At 41.5% G+C, this 19,103-nt stretch overlaps 1 protein-coding gene across 9 annotated transcripts in view; it reads left to right on the forward strand.

The window, feature by feature from the left end:
- Rgs22 (regulator of G protein signaling 22) overlaps nucleotides 1-19,103 on the forward strand; it is a 130,998-nt gene that overhangs the window by 29,056 nt on the left and 82,839 nt on the right. For 8 of the 9 annotated variants that reach the window (XR_009594720.1, XR_009594724.1, XR_009594731.1 and 5 more), the window contains exons 7-9: nucleotides 3,754-3,874; nucleotides 14,912-15,530; nucleotides 16,796-16,957. Coding sequence is in view for 3 of the 9 variants with exons in the window: in XM_060392821.1 (XP_060248804.1) it covers nucleotides 3,754-3,874; nucleotides 14,912-15,530; nucleotides 16,796-16,957 (902 nt within the window). In the remaining 6 variants the exon portion in view is untranslated. The remainder of the gene's footprint in view (nucleotides 1-3,753; nucleotides 3,875-14,911; nucleotides 15,531-16,795; nucleotides 16,958-19,103) is intronic. The other variant, XR_009594733.1, reaches the window with a different exon arrangement.

Here is a 19,103-nt window from a genome sequence, read left to right on the forward strand (position 1 = left end):
GTCAAAGAGCAGGCCAATCAGTTCGTGTCAGAGACAGCTCCTGTATCCCTCACTAGGGCACCCACTTGGATGCTGAGCTGCCATAGGCTACATGCAGGGGTTCTAGGTTATCTCCATGCATGGTCCTTGGTTGGAGTATCAGTCTCAGAAAAGACCCCTGTGCCTATATATTTTGGTTCTGTTGCTCCCCTTGTGAAGCTCTTGTCCCCTCTAGGTCTTTCTATCTCCCCCTTCTTTTATAAGATTCCCTACACTCTGCCCAAAGTTTGGCTATGAGCCTCAACATCTGCTTTGATACCCTGCAGGGTAGAGTCTTTCAGAGGCCCTTTGTGGTAGGCTCCTGTTTTCTCCCTCTTCCTGTTTGCCTTTCTGAGTGAGGATTGATCATCTTACCCAGGGTCCTTCTTGCTCAGCTCATTTAGGTGTACAGATTTTAGTATGTTTATCCTATATTTTATTTTATATTTTATATCCACTAATAACTGAGATATATCATAAGTGTCTTTCTGCATCTGGGATACCTCACTCAGAATGATCTTTTTCTAGTTTCCACCATTTGCCTGAAAATTTCATGATTTCCTTGTTTTTAATTGCTGAATAGTATTCCATTGTGTAAATGTACCACAATTTCTGTATCCATTCCTCCATTGAGGGACATCTAGGTTGTTTCCAGATTCTGGCTATTACGAATAAAGCTGCTATGAACACGGTTGAGCAAATGTCCTTGTTGTATATTTGAGCATATTTTGGATATATGCCTAGGAGTGGTATAGCTGAATCTTGAGGTAGCACTATTCCTAATTTTCAGAGAAAGTGCCAGATTGATTTCCAAACTGGTTGTACAAGTTTACATTCCCACCAGCAATGGAGAAGGGGTCCCCTTTTTCCACATCCTCCCTAGTATGTAGTGTCACTTGAGTTTTTGATCTTCGCCATTTTGATAGGTGTTAAGGTGAAATGTCAAGGTCATTTTGATTTGCATTTCCCTGATAACTAAGGACATTGAGCTTATTATGAAAAAGTTTTATGTTTCTCTTGGCCAGGTAGGGTGAGGGTTTTCATGGCTCAGCACCAAGAAAACTTTTGTTTCAGTGTCAAGGGACATCAGTGTCAAACAGTCCCTGACCCCCTGCCCAGGCAGAGTCAGGTTTCTTATGGGTTCATGCTGACTTGTTTGATGTTTTACCAGAAATGTAAATAGAAGTTCTTTCCTTATGTATATGAAGTAGCAAACTGAGATTGCTCTGTATCACCTACGAAAAAAGGGCATTAGCGTTATATTCTGAATTTGTTATTATAGGAATTCAATTACTTTTTTTATAAAAGGTATTGAGTGTTGTCTAGGTAATACTTAGTTGTAAAAATACATTACTATTTAACTGTTATTGTATAAGTGTGGAGTCATCGTGAGTGACTTAAATAAATACAACCTAAAATCAATTGTCCTTTTACATCATCCATAATATAGTGAGAATTTGTTTGTTTTGCCTTCAGTTACCAGATCTTTCTTCTTGCAACACACCAGAATACACAAGTCTGTATGAAATGTGGGCTGGCAAGCATGTGGCCCATGTGTGCTATTCTTTTATTCTTCATCTATGGCAGACACTGCCAGTCAGTTGTGGCCATTTTTTCTGCTTAACTTGATCTGGGCTTCAAATTCTTTTAACTGAATGTTCTACATCCACAGCTAAAGGAATCAGATATAAAGAAGCTATTTGTATCTGTATTGAAACAGATAGAGCTATGTTGCTTGAACATTTATTTTTTCATTTCGTCATATCACACCTACTTACTTTTGTAGCCTGGGCAATTTTCCAGCTATATTTCCCAGCTACATTTTCTCTGCTGAATAATGCTTTGTTGTATTCAGATCGCAAGACCCCAAAAGACCACCAGAAGTCAAGTCCATTGCAAAACACATGAGGGTTTATTGGATACTTGCTCAGCCCGGATCATAAACCTTCCTGTGGGAGGTCTAAGGGAACAAGATTTTTAAAGGGAAAAACCACAAGCAGGGAATTACATGCCTTGGCATTACACGATTGGGTAAGGGAAATTGACTTTTGAAATGATTGGTTTACTTTAGGCACCAAGTCTGTAAACGGTTCTGACCTGGCCACCTAGGTGGGTTGCCAGGGACAGAGTGGCTCAAGTTAATGTTGGATGAATTTATATTTATTAATAATAAATAATGTATGTAAGCCAGGTATAATGGCACACCTGTATACTTGGGATGCTGAGGCAGGAAGATCTCAAGTTGAGAATAAGGATGACCTGGGCGGCCTAATAAGTTTGAGACCATCCAGAGCAATATATAGAGATACACTATTGTACAAAACTCAAGCGAATAAATAAGTAAATGAAAAAGACAATGGACCTACAATAGAGCCTACAATAGAGCCTTCACAGCATTCATGCATTCAAGGAACCCGCGGCCACACAGAAGTTTCCTGTCATATTCCCTTTCGTGTATTGTCGTGTGTGGCCTGATTTGCTGTGTGGAGTGGGTACAATAGACAAGGGATCCCAACGCTTCCATATGAGCCATTTCTCTCCCATGAGTCGAAGATTGAGTAGCAGGCTGACAAAGCTGCTGGAAAAGGAGGAATGGGGTGGATGCTGGGCAGTCCCTCTTTCCCCTAGATTTCCAGGAAATGTAAGAGAGAATTGCTGCAAGAAATTTTCCTGGAAAATCCTTTTTAACTTTCTAATATTTTTTTACCCTTTGATAATTATGTATTTCAATCATTTCATTCCAACCCTTCTTTTATTCCCCCTCCCTCTGGAACCCTCTCCAACAAGATCCCTCCTACTTCCTTGTGTGGGTAGGTGGGTGGGTATGTGTGGGTATGTTTTAAGAAAAGCAACCATTGGTTTTCTCGCATGTGCATTAGTATGAGGCTATTTGTTATCTCATGAACACAGCTTATTAGTGGCTATAACCCCCGAAGAAAAATGAGCCTTGCCCACTAGTCACTGACTGTCAATATCTCCTCAGCTAGGAGTAGAACCTCATGAACCAACCCCTCAGAGGCTGAAGTCCTTCTATCTTCTAGTCCTTCAGCTCAAAGATTGGGCCAATTGGCTTGGAGATGCACAAAGCAGAGTTTCCATTGTTTTTAAGTGTAAACTTCTTTCCCCTGAAAAGCAGAGATATTTCTGCTTTTGAGGGTGAGATTAAGGGGGAAAAAAAAAGCCTTGGGGGCCTTCTTTGGCTCAGGTAGAGTAGGAATCACTTGTGTGTCATTGAGCCCAAGCAAAGTTGTGAGTCCATCCTTGGCACAGATGTGGCTGAGCAGGGACAGGTCCCCAGTGGTCCTGAGAGTGACACGGGAAGAGTCAGCAAGGACACAAATCAGACCCCAAGGTGGTGAGGATGTGGGGTGGTCTGTGCAGCAGTAAACGGAAACAGCAGGAAAGGCCATCAACATAGTCATGAATCTGCCAGGGCCTGGAATTCTCTGTGCTCACTGTGGCCATGGGTGGGATGGAGAGGAGTGTGGCTGGTGCCAGGCACTCTGTGTGCTAGGACTGAATCTGGGTCCTCTGTAAGAATAGAAAGTGCTCTTCACTGCTGAGCCGCCTCTCTAGCCTCCATTTTCTTATCTGCTGAAGTTTTAGTACAATTTTCTTTTAATAAAATAACTTCCCTTGTACATTATAGTTTATAAATTGAATTATAATTTTTTCAGAGTTTCGATTGGCAGAATATTGTTAAGCTTATGTTAATTAATGTCTCTTTCTTCCTAGGCCTCCTATACTCAAACAAAAGACTGGTTTACACTAGCAAAGCAAAGTCAGAAAACAGTAACAACTTTCTCATTGCCTTGCTCTGGACCCCACCAAAAAATTGCATCCCCAGCTGTTTCTGGTAAGCAGACAAAGATAAGGCCAGCCTTCACTTATCCACACAGCCCTTGCCTCCCTTCCACTTTCTAGTGCTGTTTGTTTGTTGCTGTTTGATTTGACTTTTGTTATTGGTTCTTGTTGTTTTTTAAACAGTCTCATTATGTAGCCCAGGCTGGGTTTAAACTTAAATGCTGCTGCTTCAGCTTCCTGTGTGCTGGGATTACAGACATGTGCCACCACCCCAGCTCGATTCTATTTCAAAAAGTCGATATGATAAAATGGAGGTGGTTGGAACTGGATTCTGATATTTATTAATAGTGTGATTTTGTTTTCTGAGATAGGCTCACTATGTGCAGTCCAGGCTAATTGCAGACTCGCTCTGTGTCTCTGGCTGGCTTTGAAATCATAGAGATCCTTCTTGCCTCAGCCTCTGCTATGTTGGCATGGCAGGCCTTCATGAGCATGCCCTGCTTTTAGCTGCATGGTTTCTGTAATGAGTTATCCACTTGGAATCTTGCTTTATTTCTTCTGCCAGGTTAAATTAATTGTGTATAGTAAATGTACCCTAGAGCTTGTCACACTTTCTGCAGCCAGACAGTGACTGTCTCATCTTTATTTCTATTACACTTCCTACTATAAAGTCTTTGCGATAAAGCAGGTACAATAACATTTCTGACCTAAAAGCAAATAGGCTGGGATCTTTGGAACATACTAGAATTCTACCCCTCAGGAAGCCAAGGCCAGAAGATTTTGTTTCAAAAACAACAACAACAAAATGGAAATAATCATTGGTAGAAATTGAATTTGTCTTCTATGTTTTAGTCTAGACTAATTTCTGTGTACTTCCCACTGTTTCTCCATGTATTCACATGGAGAAACTAGAGCACATGAGAGTGAACAAAAAGGCAGGCTGGCTGGAGGCAGTGGGCAAGAACACCTTGCTCTCTGCGCCCACCCCCTTCCGTCCCCTTTCTATGGGATTGAGGTGAGTCCACCCAGCCACTCTGTTTTATGGGATTGAGGTAAGAGTGCTCTATCTCTTCGAAGGTGTACAGAGTTGGAGGAAAGTTGTTATATTCATTTTCAATACAAAATTATAATGAAGTGTTTCAAGTCCATGGAGTTTCAAATGTGGTTAGAGAAAGCTACCAAAGCACACTGAGGACAGTTACCTGATCTGTGGAGTTGGGAGGAAGAGTAGACATGTGAAACTTTCATAGTTCCCTGAGTTCTGAAAGAGAATATAAGAACCAACACTTTATCATAGAAGGGAAATGTAAGATTTTATAAGTCCCTATGTTATTTGTCACTTTAATGATAAGAACTGAATGCATGATAGTTTTTGTTTTTTGTTTTTTTTTTTGAAAAACACCAAAAATGCCATTTTATTCTGAAACCTCAAAGCATTTTAAATACATTGGTGGGATCATAGAACTGAATGCAGAGCTTTACTAGAGACTCTTGTCTGTGTCTCAGTATTCAGGAATTGTTGGTATAATGTTCTTTTGGAATGTATACACTTTACCCTTGTTCATTCAAATGCTGATTTCTTGTTTCCACTCTCTGGTTTCAATCCGGACATTGCATTGCAATATTAATTCTAAGCATCACCTGTCTCAACTTTGTGTAAACATGCCAAAATAAGGCAACTAACCACAATGTTGAGCAAGGGAAAGGAAGCAGGAAGAGAGGGAGGAGCCAGAGGACAGGAAGGTGGGAGGCAGAGGTGGAGAGAGCTGGGAGAACAGAGGCAGGAGCAGAGATCTTGGAACAATGTGGAGAGATAGACCAGACCTAAATATATCACTAAAAGCAAGTATAATGTGGGAAATCTGAATGGTAGAAACTATGAGGGCTTAGAGGTTTAGGATGGAGTATCTATTGCCCAGCATTGTGTTCTAGGTTAACTAAATAAATCATAGTCTCTGTGTGGTGATTTGGGTATACAACTGTTTAGGATTAACAGCAGCTTTACCAGAAGATATATCAATAGTAAATATTAATATTTACCTACAACAAGGACTGTACTTTTTTCTGTTAAATAGAAAGACAGATTTGTAGATATGTATATAATATAAACATTAAATTTAGTATTACAATCAGATTAGAAAGCTGTCCCCAGGAACTATGGTTCTAACTGTGTTTGGAGTTAAGCTAGGAACTTATGATAACAATATCATTCCATACCTCAAATAACCTAAAACAGTGCAGAAATCCTCTGGAAGTTTCTTTTTTTTTTTTTCAATGCAGTTTATTCAGGAACATTGAACAATCCTCGGACCCCGGGGAAAGCCAGCCCACAGCTTAAATAGCCTCTGGGTAGCCAACCCAGGCGTGCCACGGGGGCAATGCAGATAGGTCCACATACATGGAAGCAAGCCAGATCCTTGGCCTTAGCCAAATGTGGAGTTATTCGTGACAGAGAGCACTCACCATCGGGAAGGTGGAAGGCGGAAACCAGCTCCATCTTTAAGGCATAGCATTCCGCAGCTCTCTACAGTTCCCCCTTTTTGTTTTAGACGCATCAGGCAAGAGTAGAGGTCTGATCTCTGATATTAGAAATAAATTGGGACTTTGTACAGATGTTCATTTAGGTGTCATCCACCCAAAGAGCATCAGACCGTCCGATACCTTTTTCTCAGAGGCGGGACCTGGGGCATCAACCTGCATGCAATCAGACATGCTCTTCTCTGGGTCCAAAGCGGCTGACCCTGAGTGCAATGCTTAGCCTCGCATCCTGAGCGTATCATTTTAGCTTTTTATGGTATCCAACCATGCTTGGGGAGAATGTCCTGCTTCAATGGCTGTAAAGGCCTGAATGATCATGGCTGCATCACACTGTTGTGAGACTCTAATCTTGCATATATACCACAGGCAAACCAAGGAGACCAACACCAGAAGGCCTACTAACACTCCCATGCCCGCCCATTCCTTCAGATGATTCATGGCTGCAGCAATCCATGTTGATAATCCTGTGGCTACTCCTGCGTCCACTCCGGTAGAATTTACTGTGACAATGGCCACTCTCAGCTGCTCCATCGTAGTATCGAATTCTCCAGTCCAATTACCTAAAATATAGCTCGACAATTGTTTAGACAGATTTGCAGCGCAGGAAAAATTTTCATGTTGTATGCTAGTGACACAAAGTCCAGCATACTTTCATTGACAGCCAGGTTGAGCGATTTGCCATAGGGTATCAATTTGCTCCTGCAAGAGGTCAATCCTCTGATTGAACACTATCAAGCTTCCTTTTAGTTGAGCATTAATTCCTTTATGTACAACTAAGGCATGAGCTACATTGGCTAAATGATTATTCAGGGTTTGAGCAGTCTGCCCAGTATGACTGATGGCTAATGCCCTGGTGGTAGCTCCAACAGCCGTCAATGAGATGGTAGTAACAATGGTGGCTGTAGTTCCAAGATCCCTTTTCTGTCTGAAGAGAGTCATAGCGTGAGGGGCATCAATGGGCATAGGCACCCAGTGAGGCATGCGAGTAACCAGGGCATACCTAACTTTACTAGCATTCCAGCATTGGGCAAAAAAGCAAGTATCATTTCCACAATTACTTGGCTCTATCTGGCTAATTATGAATAAAAATGGGGGATATAGACAAACAGGTGTGGGCTTATAGGAAATATTATGAGAAGCCTTAACCCCTCGTTGGAACATCCTGCGTCAGTTCTAGAACTAGCAGTGGTGGTGTCCGAGGTCTGAGTAGGTTCAGGAGACCATTGCCCCCAGGGGCGAGACGTGCTCCATGCCAATTGACTAATTCCATGTTTTCCTCCAATTTTGAAAGTCATTTAAGGTTCTTAAATTACTTTTTTCCCTTTTTTCTTAAATTTTTCATCAATTACACTTTATTCATTCTGCATCCCCCCATAAGCCCCTCCCTCCTCCCATCCCAATCCCACCCTCCCTCCTCCCTCTGCTTGCATGCCACTCCCCAAGTCCACTAATAGGGGAGGTTCTCCTCTCCTTTCTGATCTTAGTCTGTCAGTTCACATCAAGAGTGGCTGTATTGTCCTCTACTGTGGCCTGGTAAGGCTGCTCCCCCCCTCCAGAGGGAGGTGATCAAAGAGCAGGCCAATCAGATTATGTCAGAGGCAGTCCCTCTTCACATTACTATGTAACCCAATTGGACTCTGAACTGTCCTGGGCTACATCTGTGCAGGGGTTCTAGGTTATCTCCATGAATAGTCCTTGGTTGGAGTATGAGTCTCTGGGAAGTTCCCTATGTTCAAATTTTCTTGTTCTGTTGCTCTCCTTGTGGAGACCCTGTCCTCTCCAGCTCTTACTATTTCCTAGTTCTTACCTAAAATTCCGTTCACTCTGCCCAACAGTTGCCCATCAGGCTCAGCATCTGCTTTGATAGTCTGAAGGGCAGAGGCTTTCAGAGGCCCTCTGTAGTAGGTTCCTAGGTTGTTTCCTGTTTTCTTCTTCTTCTGATGTCCATCCTCTTTGCCTTTCTGGATGGGGTTTGGACGTTTTAGTTAGGGTCCTCTCTCTTGCTTAGTTTCTTTAGATGCACAGGTTTTAGTGGGTTTGTCCTATGTTGTATGTCTATATGAGTGAGTATATACCATGTGTGTCTTTTTGCTTCTGAGACAACTCACTCAGGATGATCCTTTCCAGATCCCACCATTTACCTGCAAATTTCATGATTTCCTTATTTTTCATTGCTGAGTAATATTCCATTGTGTAGATGTACCACAATTTCTGCATCCATTCTTCAGTTGAGGGGCATCTGGGTTGTTTCCAGCTTCTGGCTATTACAAATAAAGCTGCTACAAACATGGTTGAGCAAATGTCCTTTTTGTGTACTTGAGCCTCTTTTGGATATATGCCCAGTAGTGGTATGGCTGGATCTTGAGGAAGCGCTATTCCTAGTTGTCTGAGAAAGCGCCAGATTGATTTCCAGAGTGGTTGTACAAGTTTACATTCCCACCAGCAGTGGAGAAGGGTTCCCCTTTCTCCACAACCTCTCCAGCATGTGTTGTCACTTGAGTTTTTGATTTTGGCCATTCTCATGGGTGTAAGGTGAAATCTCAGGGTTGTTTTGATTTGCATTTCCCTAATGGCTAATGAGGTTGAGCATTTCTTTAAGTGCTTCTCTGCCATTCGGTATTCCTCTACAGAGAATTCTCTGTTTAGCTCTGTTCCCCATTTTTTAAGTGGATTACTTGGTTTGCTGCTTTTCAGCTTCTTTAGTTCTTTATATATACTGGATATGAGTCCTCTGTCAGATAAAGGGTTGGTGAAGATTCTTTCCCAATCTGTAGGTGGTCGCTTTGTTTTGATGACGGTGTCCTTTGCTTTACAGAAGCTTTTCAGTTTCATGAGGTCCCATTTATTGGTTGTTGCTCTTAGAGCCTGCGCTGTTGGTGTTCTGTTCAGGAAGTTTCCCCCTGTACCAATGAGTTCTAGGGTATTTCCCACTTTTTTTTCAAGCCGATTTAATGTGTCTGGTTTTATGTTGAGGTCTTTGATCCACTTGGACTTCAGTTTTGTGCAGGGTGACAAGTATGGATCTATTTTCATTTTTCTACATGTAGACATCCAGTTAGACCAGCACCATTTGTTGAAGATGCTATCTTTTTTCCATTGTATGGTTTTGGTGTCTTTGTCAAAGATCAGGTGTCCATAAGTGTGTGGGTTTATTTCTGGGTCCTCTGTTCGGTTCCATTGATCCACCATTCTGTTTCTATGCCAGTACCATGCAGTTTTTAAAACTGTTGCTCTATAGTACAACTTAAGATCAGGGATGGAGATACCTCCAGAAGATCTTTTATTGTAGAGGATTGTTTTAGCAATTCTGGGTTTCTTGTTATTCCATATGAAGTTGAGAATTTTCCTTTCCAGGTCTGTAAAGAATTGTGTTGGTAATTTGATGGGCATTGCATTGAATCTGTAGATTGCTTTTGGTAAGATGGCCATTTTTACTATGTTAATCCTACCAAGCCATGAGCATGGGAGATCTTTCCATCTTCTCATATCTTCTTCTAATTCTTTCTTCAGAGATTTGAAATTTTTTTCATACAAGTCTTTGACTTCCTTGGTTAGGGTTACTCCGAGGTACCTTATGTCATTTGTGGCTATTGTGAAGGGTGTTGTTTCCCTAATTTCTTTCTCAGCCCTTTTGTCTTTTGTATATAGGAGGGCTACTGATTTTTTTGAGTTAATTTTGTATCCTGCCACTTTGCTGAAGGTGTTTATCAGCTGTAGGAGTTCCCTGGTAGAGTTTTTGGGGTCACTCACGTATACTATCATATCATCTGCAAATAGTGATAATTTGACTTCTTCCTTTCCAATTTGTACCCCCTTGATCTCCTTCAACTGTCTTATTGCTCTAGCAAGGACTTCCAACACTATGTTGAAGAGATATGGAGAGAGTGGGCAGCCTTGTCTTGTCCCTGATTTCAGTGGGATTGCTTTAAGTTTCTCTCCATTCAGTTTGATGTTGGCTATAGGCTTGCTGTATATCGCCTTTACTATGTTTAGATATGTGCCTTGTATCCCTGATCTCTCCAGTACTTTGAACATGAATGGATGTTGGATTTTGTCAAAGGCTTTTTCAGCATCTAGGGAGATTATCATGTGGTTTTTTTCTTTCAGTTTGTTAATATGGTGGATCACATTGATGGATTTCCGTATATTGAACCACCCCTGCATACCTGGGATGAAGCCTACTTGGTCATAGTGGATAATATCTTTGATGTGTTCTTGGATTCGGTTTGCAAGTATTTTATTAAGTATTTTTGCATCAATGTTCATAAGGGAGATTGGCCGGAAATTCTCTTTCTTTGTTGAGTCTTTGTGAGGTTTAGGTACCAAGGTGACTGTGGCTTCATAGAATGAATTTGGTAATATTCCTTCTGTTTCTATTTTGTGGAATAGTTTGAAGAGAATTGGTGTTAGCTCTTCTTTGAAGGTCTGGTAGAATTCTGCGCTGAAGCCATCTGGTCCTGGGCTTTTTTTGGATGGGAGACTTTTGATGACCGCTTCTATTTCTTTGGGGGATATAGGTCTATTTAGTTGATTTACCTGGTCCTGGTTCAGCTTTGGTAAGTCAAATCGATCAAGAAAATTGTCCATTTCATTTAGATTTTCAAATTTTGTGGCATATAGACTTTTGAAGTAAGTCCTAATGATTGTTTGGATTTCCTCAGTGTCTGTAGTTATATCCCCCTTTTCATTTCTGATTTTGTTGATTTGGGTGGTGTCTCTCTGCCTTTTAGTTAGCCTGGCTAAGGGTTTGTCGATCTTGTTGATTTTCTCAAAGAACCAGCTCTTGGTTTCATTGATTCTTTGAATTGTTTTATTTGTTTCCAATTGATTGATTTCAGCCCTGAGTTTGATTATTTCCAGCCGTCTACTCCTTCTTGGTGTGTCTGCTTCTTCTTTTTCTAGGGTTTTTAAGTGAGCCATTAGGGTGCTTGAATGAGCTGTCTCGAATTTCTTTTTGAAGGCACTTAGTGCTATGAACTTTCCTCTTAGCACTGCTTTCATTGTGTCCCACAAGTTCGGGTATGTTGTGTCTTCATTTTCATTGATTTCTAGAAAGACTTTAATTTCTTTCTTTATTTCTTCCCTGACCCAGCTGTCATTTAGTAACAAGTTGTTCAGTTTCCATGTGTGTGTAGGCTTTTTGTTATTTCTGTTATTGTTGAGGTCCAGCTTTATTCCATGGTGATCAGACAAGATACATGGGATTATTTCAATCTTCTTGTATTTGTTGAGGCTTGCTTTGTGACCCACTATGTGGTCTATTTTGGAGAAGGTTCCATGAGGTGCTGAGAAGAAGGTAAATTCTTTTGTGTTTGGGTGTAAAGTTCTGTAAATGTCTGTTAGGTCCATTTGATTCATGACCTCTGTCAGAGACATTGTTTCTTTGTTTAATTTCTGTTTGGTTGACCTGTCCTTTGTTGAGAGTGGGGTGTTGAAGTCTCCCACTATTAATGTGTGTGGATCTATATGTGCTTTAAATTTTATCAATGTTTCTTTCACAAATGTGGGTGCCCTTGTATTTGGGGCATATATGTTCAGGATTGTGATGTCTTCCTGGTGGAATTTTCCCTTGATGAGTATGAAGTGTCCTTCCCCATCTCTTTTGATTAATTTTGGTTGAAAGTCTATTTTATCAGATATTAGAATGGCTACTCCTGCTTGCTTCTTGGGTCCGTTTGCTTGGAAAGTCGTCTTCCAACCCTTTACCCTCAGGTAATGTCTATCTTTGTGTCTTAGGTGTGTTTCTTGTATGCAACAGATTGCTGGGTTTTGTTTACGTATCCATTCTGTTAATCTGTGTCTTTTTATTGGAGAGTTGAGTCCATTGATGTTGAGAGAGATTAATGACCAGTGGCTGTTAGATCTCTTGATTTTGATGTTGGCTGTGGTCATCAGGTTGTGTGCTTGGTTGCTTTTTGTTTTACTGAAGTGAGGTTATTTATTTCCTGTGTTTTCTTGAATGTAGCTAGCTTTCTTGGGTTGTATTTTCCCTTCCAGTGTCTTCTGTAATGCTGGATTTGTTTGTAGGTATTGTTGAAATTTGTTTTTGTCATTGAATATCTTGTTTTCTCCATCTATGAGGACTGAGAGTTTTGCTGGGTATAGTAGCCTGGGCTGACATCTGTGTTCTCTTAGGGTCTGCATGATATCTGTCCAGGCCCTTCTGGCTTTCATAGTCTCTGTTGAAAAGTCAGGTGTGATTCTAATGGGTTTGCCATTATATGTTACTTGGCCTTTTTCCCTTGCAGCTTTTAGTATTTTTTCTTTGTTCTGTATACTTACTGTTTTGATTATTATGTGGCGGGAGGATTTTCTTTTCTGGTCAAATTTGCTGGGTGTTCTGTAGGCCTCACTTATTCTAATTGGCCTCTCCTTTAGCTTGGGGAAATTTTCTTCAATGATTTTGTTGAAAATATTTTCTGGGCCTTGGAGAAGGGAGTCTTCTTTTTCCTCTATACCTATTATTCTTAGGTTTTGTCTTTTCATATTGTCTTGCATTTCTTGGACGGTCTGTGTCAGGAATTTTTCAGATTTAACATTTTCTTTGACAGATACATCGATTTCTTCCATTGTATCTTCTACACCTGAGATTCTTTCTTCCATCTCTTGTAGTCTGTTGGTTATGCTTACCTCTGTAGTTCCTGTTTTCTTCCCTAGATTCTTCCTTTCCATTATTTCTTCCATTTGTGTTTTCTTTAATTTTTCCAATTCTATCTTCAGGTCTTGAGTTGTTTTGTTTACTTCCTTCACCTGTCTGATTGTACTTTCCCGTTTTCTTTTAGTTCCTTCAACTTTGTTTCTTTCATTTCATTCAGTGTTTTAAGCATTTCCTTTCTAAAGGCCATAAACTGTTTGGCTGCAGCTTCCTCTATTTCTTTACGGATGGCAATATTCTGTTTGAGTTTATCTTCCTCTATGTCTTTACGAATCTTATTTGTTTCCTCTGTTATCATCTTCATGAGCATACTTGTTAGGTCATCTTCTTGGATTTCAGTTATGGTGGGGTGTCCAGGGCTACTTGCCCCTGGGTAACTGGGTTCTGGAGATGCCATATTGCTCTGTCTTTTGTTGCTTGAGCTTTTACGCTGGCCTCTACCCATTGTGTTATCTTAGGAGTTTGGGGTTATTTTCTGGTGGTTCCTGGGGATCCTGTGGTGGAGAGAATCCCCTTTGCAGAAAGCTGGATTTTCCTGAAGGATGTCTTCTCAGCTTTTTGGGTATAGTCCCTGGATGGCTGGTGTTTTTTCAGGAGTTGCTCACCTCAGGGATATAGACCTGAGTGGTAACTGTGGTCTTTGTTAGTCGAGAGGGTTCTCCTCTCACCCAGGGAAGTCCTGAGGGCAGCTGCCCTGTTTCTGGGTTTCTTGTTGCAAATTTAATGATCAGCTGCTGTGACCCAGTTGGACATCAGGCGCGCCTCAACTGTTTGTGCTTGTGTCTGGAGCACAGCTGAGTGCTGGCGCCTCGGCCCCACTAGACTACTAGACTTTTTCTAGGGAAGGATTGGGTGATTTAGATCAGTACAGTTTCCTTCCTTCCCCGTGGATTCTCTGGAGACACGGACTCCTAGTGTCTTTTTTTGCCCTGGTGCACAGTGCTCAGTGTCCGCCAGCTGGCTGGCCACAGAAATTTGCCTGTGCCTGGAGCACAGCTGTGTGATGGCGGCTCAGTCTCTGCCAGCTGGCTGGTGCGCAGAAACTGCCTGTGTCTGCCTTTGCGGCTTTTGGGAGCCTGAGTGGCTCCCTAAGCTGGGTAATTTTCCGGGGACCTTTTCAGGTTGGGGGTGAGCTGAGTGCTCTGAGATCAGACCCGCCGTTTCTATCTCTGGCGGCAAGTCAGGCGCGCAGGCAGGCAGGGCTCTGTGCCGGAACCTGGGTCCCCGGCTCTGGCTCCGGGCTGGCTCCTGGGGTGCCCGTGGAACCCGCCCAAGTCTTTTCCAGGGGATGTCTGGGTGACCTAAGGCCAGTCCCAATCGTTTCCTGTACCCTGGGGTTATCTCTCGACTGAAAATTCCAGTCTCTGATAGTGTGGTGCCCAAGGTTCAGTCTGGGACCGTGACCAGAGACACTGGCTTGTGGCTCTGGGCTGGGGCTGGGGCTGGCGGCCGGCAGCCAAGCGTCTGGCGGAACCGGGATCTCTTCCGCGGTTTAGCCGGGTGAGTTAAAAGCTGATTGAATCCCCCACCGTGGGGTATCCTCTCACCTGGGAAACACAATGACTGTGTTTTATGGCCGAGAGTTCTGATTGCTGTTCACTGTGCTGATCCTGCTGTGCTGCTGCTCAGAATGAGAGTCCTCCCGGTGCCGCCATCTTGCCCCTCCTTGCATGATAGTTTTTAAAGCCTTCTTGTAAATATTTTGTATGTCTGCCAGAAGACAAAGTTAATTCCTTTTGTCGGTTTTCCCCTCATGGCCTCCCAGCAGAGCTTGAGAATTGTTCTGAAGTCGTTATTCCCTGTGACTGTCCCATTTGCCATTCTCTATAGCACCTGTCCAACAGTGAATGAATTGGTGTTCATATTAACCTATTAGCCTTTTATCATTTTATGCAGAGACTTTTATCTTTGATGATGGAGTTCACCCCAGGAGAGCAAAAAGCCCATCTAAAACCACTACAATAGTTCCCGAGATGGAAGAAGAAGAAGAAGGGTCTGTATCAGTAAAAGACACACCTTCTCAAGCTCTTCTGAGAATCTACCTTGAAAAGAAGGACGATCAGGACAGGAACTTGATAGTGCATTTCTCATCGGTTGAAGAATTCCTAAACACCTATGTACTCTTTATCTTGAAGGAAGCCATTGAGCACATCAGTGGCCATTCCTTTAGTAACAGTCCAGGCTATATCAACTTCTACAATGTATCCCAAGTGGTATTTGATATTGCCAAGCCTGTGCCTATCAGGAAAGTCGTAAGTTCTCCCCATGTTGAAACCGTAAAGGAAATCTCAGAAGATAAATTGGAAACAGTAAGTTTAAGTTCAAAGAGTGAAAGTGTTGGGCCCGAGAGCAGGGCTGACTGGTGTATTTCTCACAGAACCTATGACATTGGCAACAGAAGGGAATTTGAAAGATTTAAGAAGTTTTTAAAGGGCACATTAGGGGAAAGATACTGGTGGCTGTGGATGGACATCGAGAGGTTAAAAGTTCTTAAGGAACCTGATAGACATCAAAGGTATTTTCATTTTTTTAATAGTTTAAAAAATAAATTATAGAATATTTATTTGAGTCACTCAAGCACAAATATTAAAATGTGCTTTGTACACTGTGAGGGATAAAACAATGGCATTTATTTTATGGTAATACATTTTTATCTCAGTTTTTTTTATTACATAGCTTTAAGATACCAATAATAGTAGTTATTTGGGTTTGAATAATGTTTCTCCTATTCTAAAATTATTCTACTTTTTTTAGTTTCATAATGGTATAAAAGTTTTATACAAAAAGCAATTTGTGAGCTATGTGACCACACTCACATCAGACAGGTACAACTGGCAATGTGTGGGCCTTTTGTCCCATCAGCCTGGCTGGCTCACACATCCTGTGGTCCTTGGTCGTATGCCACATGGCTGTCTGTCTATACTGAGTCTCTTCTGATGGTCTGATGGGTGCAGCCCTGTGCTTGCCCAGCTCCGTGTGCTCCAGGTCACTGTGAGTTCATCCTAACAGGGCACCCCTTTAAGAGAGCCAGAAAGCTGCCATGTCGGTAGGCCCCATCTAACCCAAAGCAGGTTAGCCTGGATTTCTTCCAGGCATGGTGTAGATCTGGCTTATTATAGTTATTAGAAAAGTATTTGGGTCACAGCTTATTCATCAAATAGGGCTCTACACATGGTTGATTCTGAGACCTGACTTGATTTATATCTGTAAGACACATCAGAAGAATTGTATGCAAGAAGTCTTGGGATTTTCAGGAACAATACCCTGGACCTCCGTTGTCTATACAATGAGTTATTCATATTTAGTGAACTAAAGTGACATCTATTTCATTACATTTTCCTGTTTATGGAGGGAGACTTCCTATACTCCTTAGTTTATAGCCCCTTCCTCTACTTACAAGCAAGCAGCATGACATCTTAGCTTTTTTCTAATGCTCCATTACATCTTTGTGGCAGTGGTCCCCTGTATAGAAGGATTTCTGGAATTCCCTTGGGACCTATGAGTTGCAGGCTGATTTCTTTCTAGTCCCCACTTAACGACATCTGCTTTCTCTTTTATAAATAACAAATTTACAAAGTTTAGAGACTAAGGTATACACAGCTCTATGAGGCCATCCAGCCTGTTGAGAAAAGCAAACACCCTGGGAAATAATCTATGTCTGCAAAACCCTTTAGTACTTTGTAATGAGTATAGTTTGAGGTATTCATTACTTGTCTGAAACATTTACATTTAGGAAGTTGAATATTATATTGATGTGTATATAACTGTGTTTTAACAAAGACATCTTGAGAAAATGAAAAAATGCTACCTTGTGAGCAGTGGGGAGCGTTACCTTTCTACAGAAATCTTGTCTAAGTTTAAACTGCTACATGGATCCCGGTGGACAGAAGAACATTTGAAAAACATTCAGACTGAGGTACTAAAACCTCTGCTTCTGTACTGGTAAGGAAAAATAATGTGAATTAAAGTAATTTTCTTTTACTTTTTTAAAGCTAGTTATAAATAATACCTTTTGTCTTATGGTTATATAATTTATAGAAACTTAACATGACCAGTTCTTTGAAAAGTATTTACATTTTTAGATACTTGATGTAGTAGTTTGAAGAAGAATGGCCTCCATAGGCTCATATATTTTAATGCTTGGTCACCAGCGAGTGAAACTATTTGGAATGATTACATGAATTAAGATGTGTGGCCTTGTTGGAGGAAGTATGTCACTTCAGGTGAGCTTTGAGGCTTCAAATGTCTATGCCAGGACCAGGTTGTCTTTCTCTTGGCCTATGGATCAGGCTGTGTAGCTCTCAGCTCTAGTACCACGCTTGCCACCATGATGCCTAACTCCCTGAAACTGTAAGCAAGTCCCCAATTAAATGCTTTCTTTGTAAGGGTCGCTGTGGTCATGTTGTCTCTTCACAGCATTAGGACGGCAACTAAGAAGTTGGTACCAGGAGTGGGGTTTTCTGTGACAGGCCTGCCCTTGCTGCTTGTTGACAGAATGTGGACTTTGGGAATTTGAGTTAGGAAAGAAATTGAGTACTTTAAACGGGTTTAAGGGGCCATCCTAGTAGGGATGTGAAAGACAATGGTGCTGAGAGCAACGTAAATTGAGATGGTACAGCTCATAAAGTTTCAGAAGGGAAGAATATTAGTAAGTGGCCTAGAGACCATTTTTGTGATATTTTGGCAAAGAATGTGACTGCTTCTTGCCCTTGTCCAAGAAAATCTACCTGAGGCTAAATTGAAGAGTTTTAGATTAATGATGTTGGTAGTGTCACATGGTTATTAGTAATCAAGTAAATGCAGACCTATAATGAGGAGTTAGCTGAACAAAGAGAAATTAAAAAAAAATGTACAGTTTGAAGAGAAAAGGAGCTCCAGGAAGTATAACAGTGCTCAGGGAGGTAAAAAGTTTAAAGAAAAGCCTAATGCTAAATGGAAGAAAGGGAGTGGTGACCTTGGCCCAGACACCACCTAGCCAAGCTTCCAACTCATAAAAAAGAATTAAAGAAAAACTTATAATAAAGGAAAACATCAAAACAGAAAGCCGATGCAAATGTAATTGAACTAGGAGGCCAAATTCCAACCTCATCAAGCAGCAGAACTTGGCAGCTTCTGCCACGTGGTTCTGGTTTTAGAGTGAAGGATACAAGAAAGGGGTTGTGGAATCTCTCTCTACGGCTAAGAAAAGCCCTCGAGGCTAGGTGTGTGTCAGGGGTGTCTCTGCATAGAGGTCCAGAGATGCCATTGTGTGAAGCTGTGAAGGTGAAACCTACATTGCCTTGGAGACCCCAAAATGTTAGAGATGTCAGAGCTCTGGGATACCTACCAAGGAGAGCTGCAGGTTAAGTATAGAACCAAGAGAAAGAAGTATGTTGTTGTCCACAAAGCTGAAAGGAGTTGAAAATCAATGTGGAATTTGTCCTCTTGGTTTTCAATCTTGCTTTGGTCCAGTATGTCTTCCACTTTGGAATGATAATGTACATTCTATGCCATAGTATGTTGGAAGTATGTGATTTTCTTTTTTATTTTGGTTTTACAGGGGATTACAGTTAGGAGATTGCCTTGAATCTCAGACTTTGGACTTCAAACAATGTTGAGACTATTATAGACTATGGGGACCTTTGAAGTTGGACAGAATACATTTTTGCAGTGTGGTACAGCTACAAGCCTGTGTGGTCAGGGAGTGGAATGTGATGTTTTGAATAAGAATGCTCTCCATAGTGTCATAGATTTGAATGCTTGGTCACCAGGTGGTGGAACTATTTAGAAGAACTAGGATTAGGAGGTGTAGCCTTTTTCGGAGGAAATATGTCACTGAGGGTAGGCTTTGAGGTTTCAAAGCTAGGCCCAATTCCTTTGTTCTCTCTCTCTCTCTTTCTCTCTCTCTCTCTCTTTCTCTCTCTCTCTTTCTCTCTCTCTCTCTTTTCTCTCTCTCTTCTCTCTCTTCCTGTTGACGAGGATATAGCTCTCAAGTACTTCTGCAGCACCGTGACTGCTACCATTCTCCCCACCATGATGATCTAAGCTTCTAAAACTGTAAGCCCGACTGAGTGCTTTCCTTTATAGGAGCAACAGAACAGTGTCTGAC

The sequence above is a fragment of the Meriones unguiculatus genome, chromosome 1, assembly GCF_030254825.1.
Source record: "Meriones unguiculatus strain TT.TT164.6M chromosome 1, Bangor_MerUng_6.1, whole genome shotgun sequence".
NCBI lineage: Eukaryota > Metazoa > Chordata > Mammalia > Rodentia > Muridae > Meriones > Meriones unguiculatus.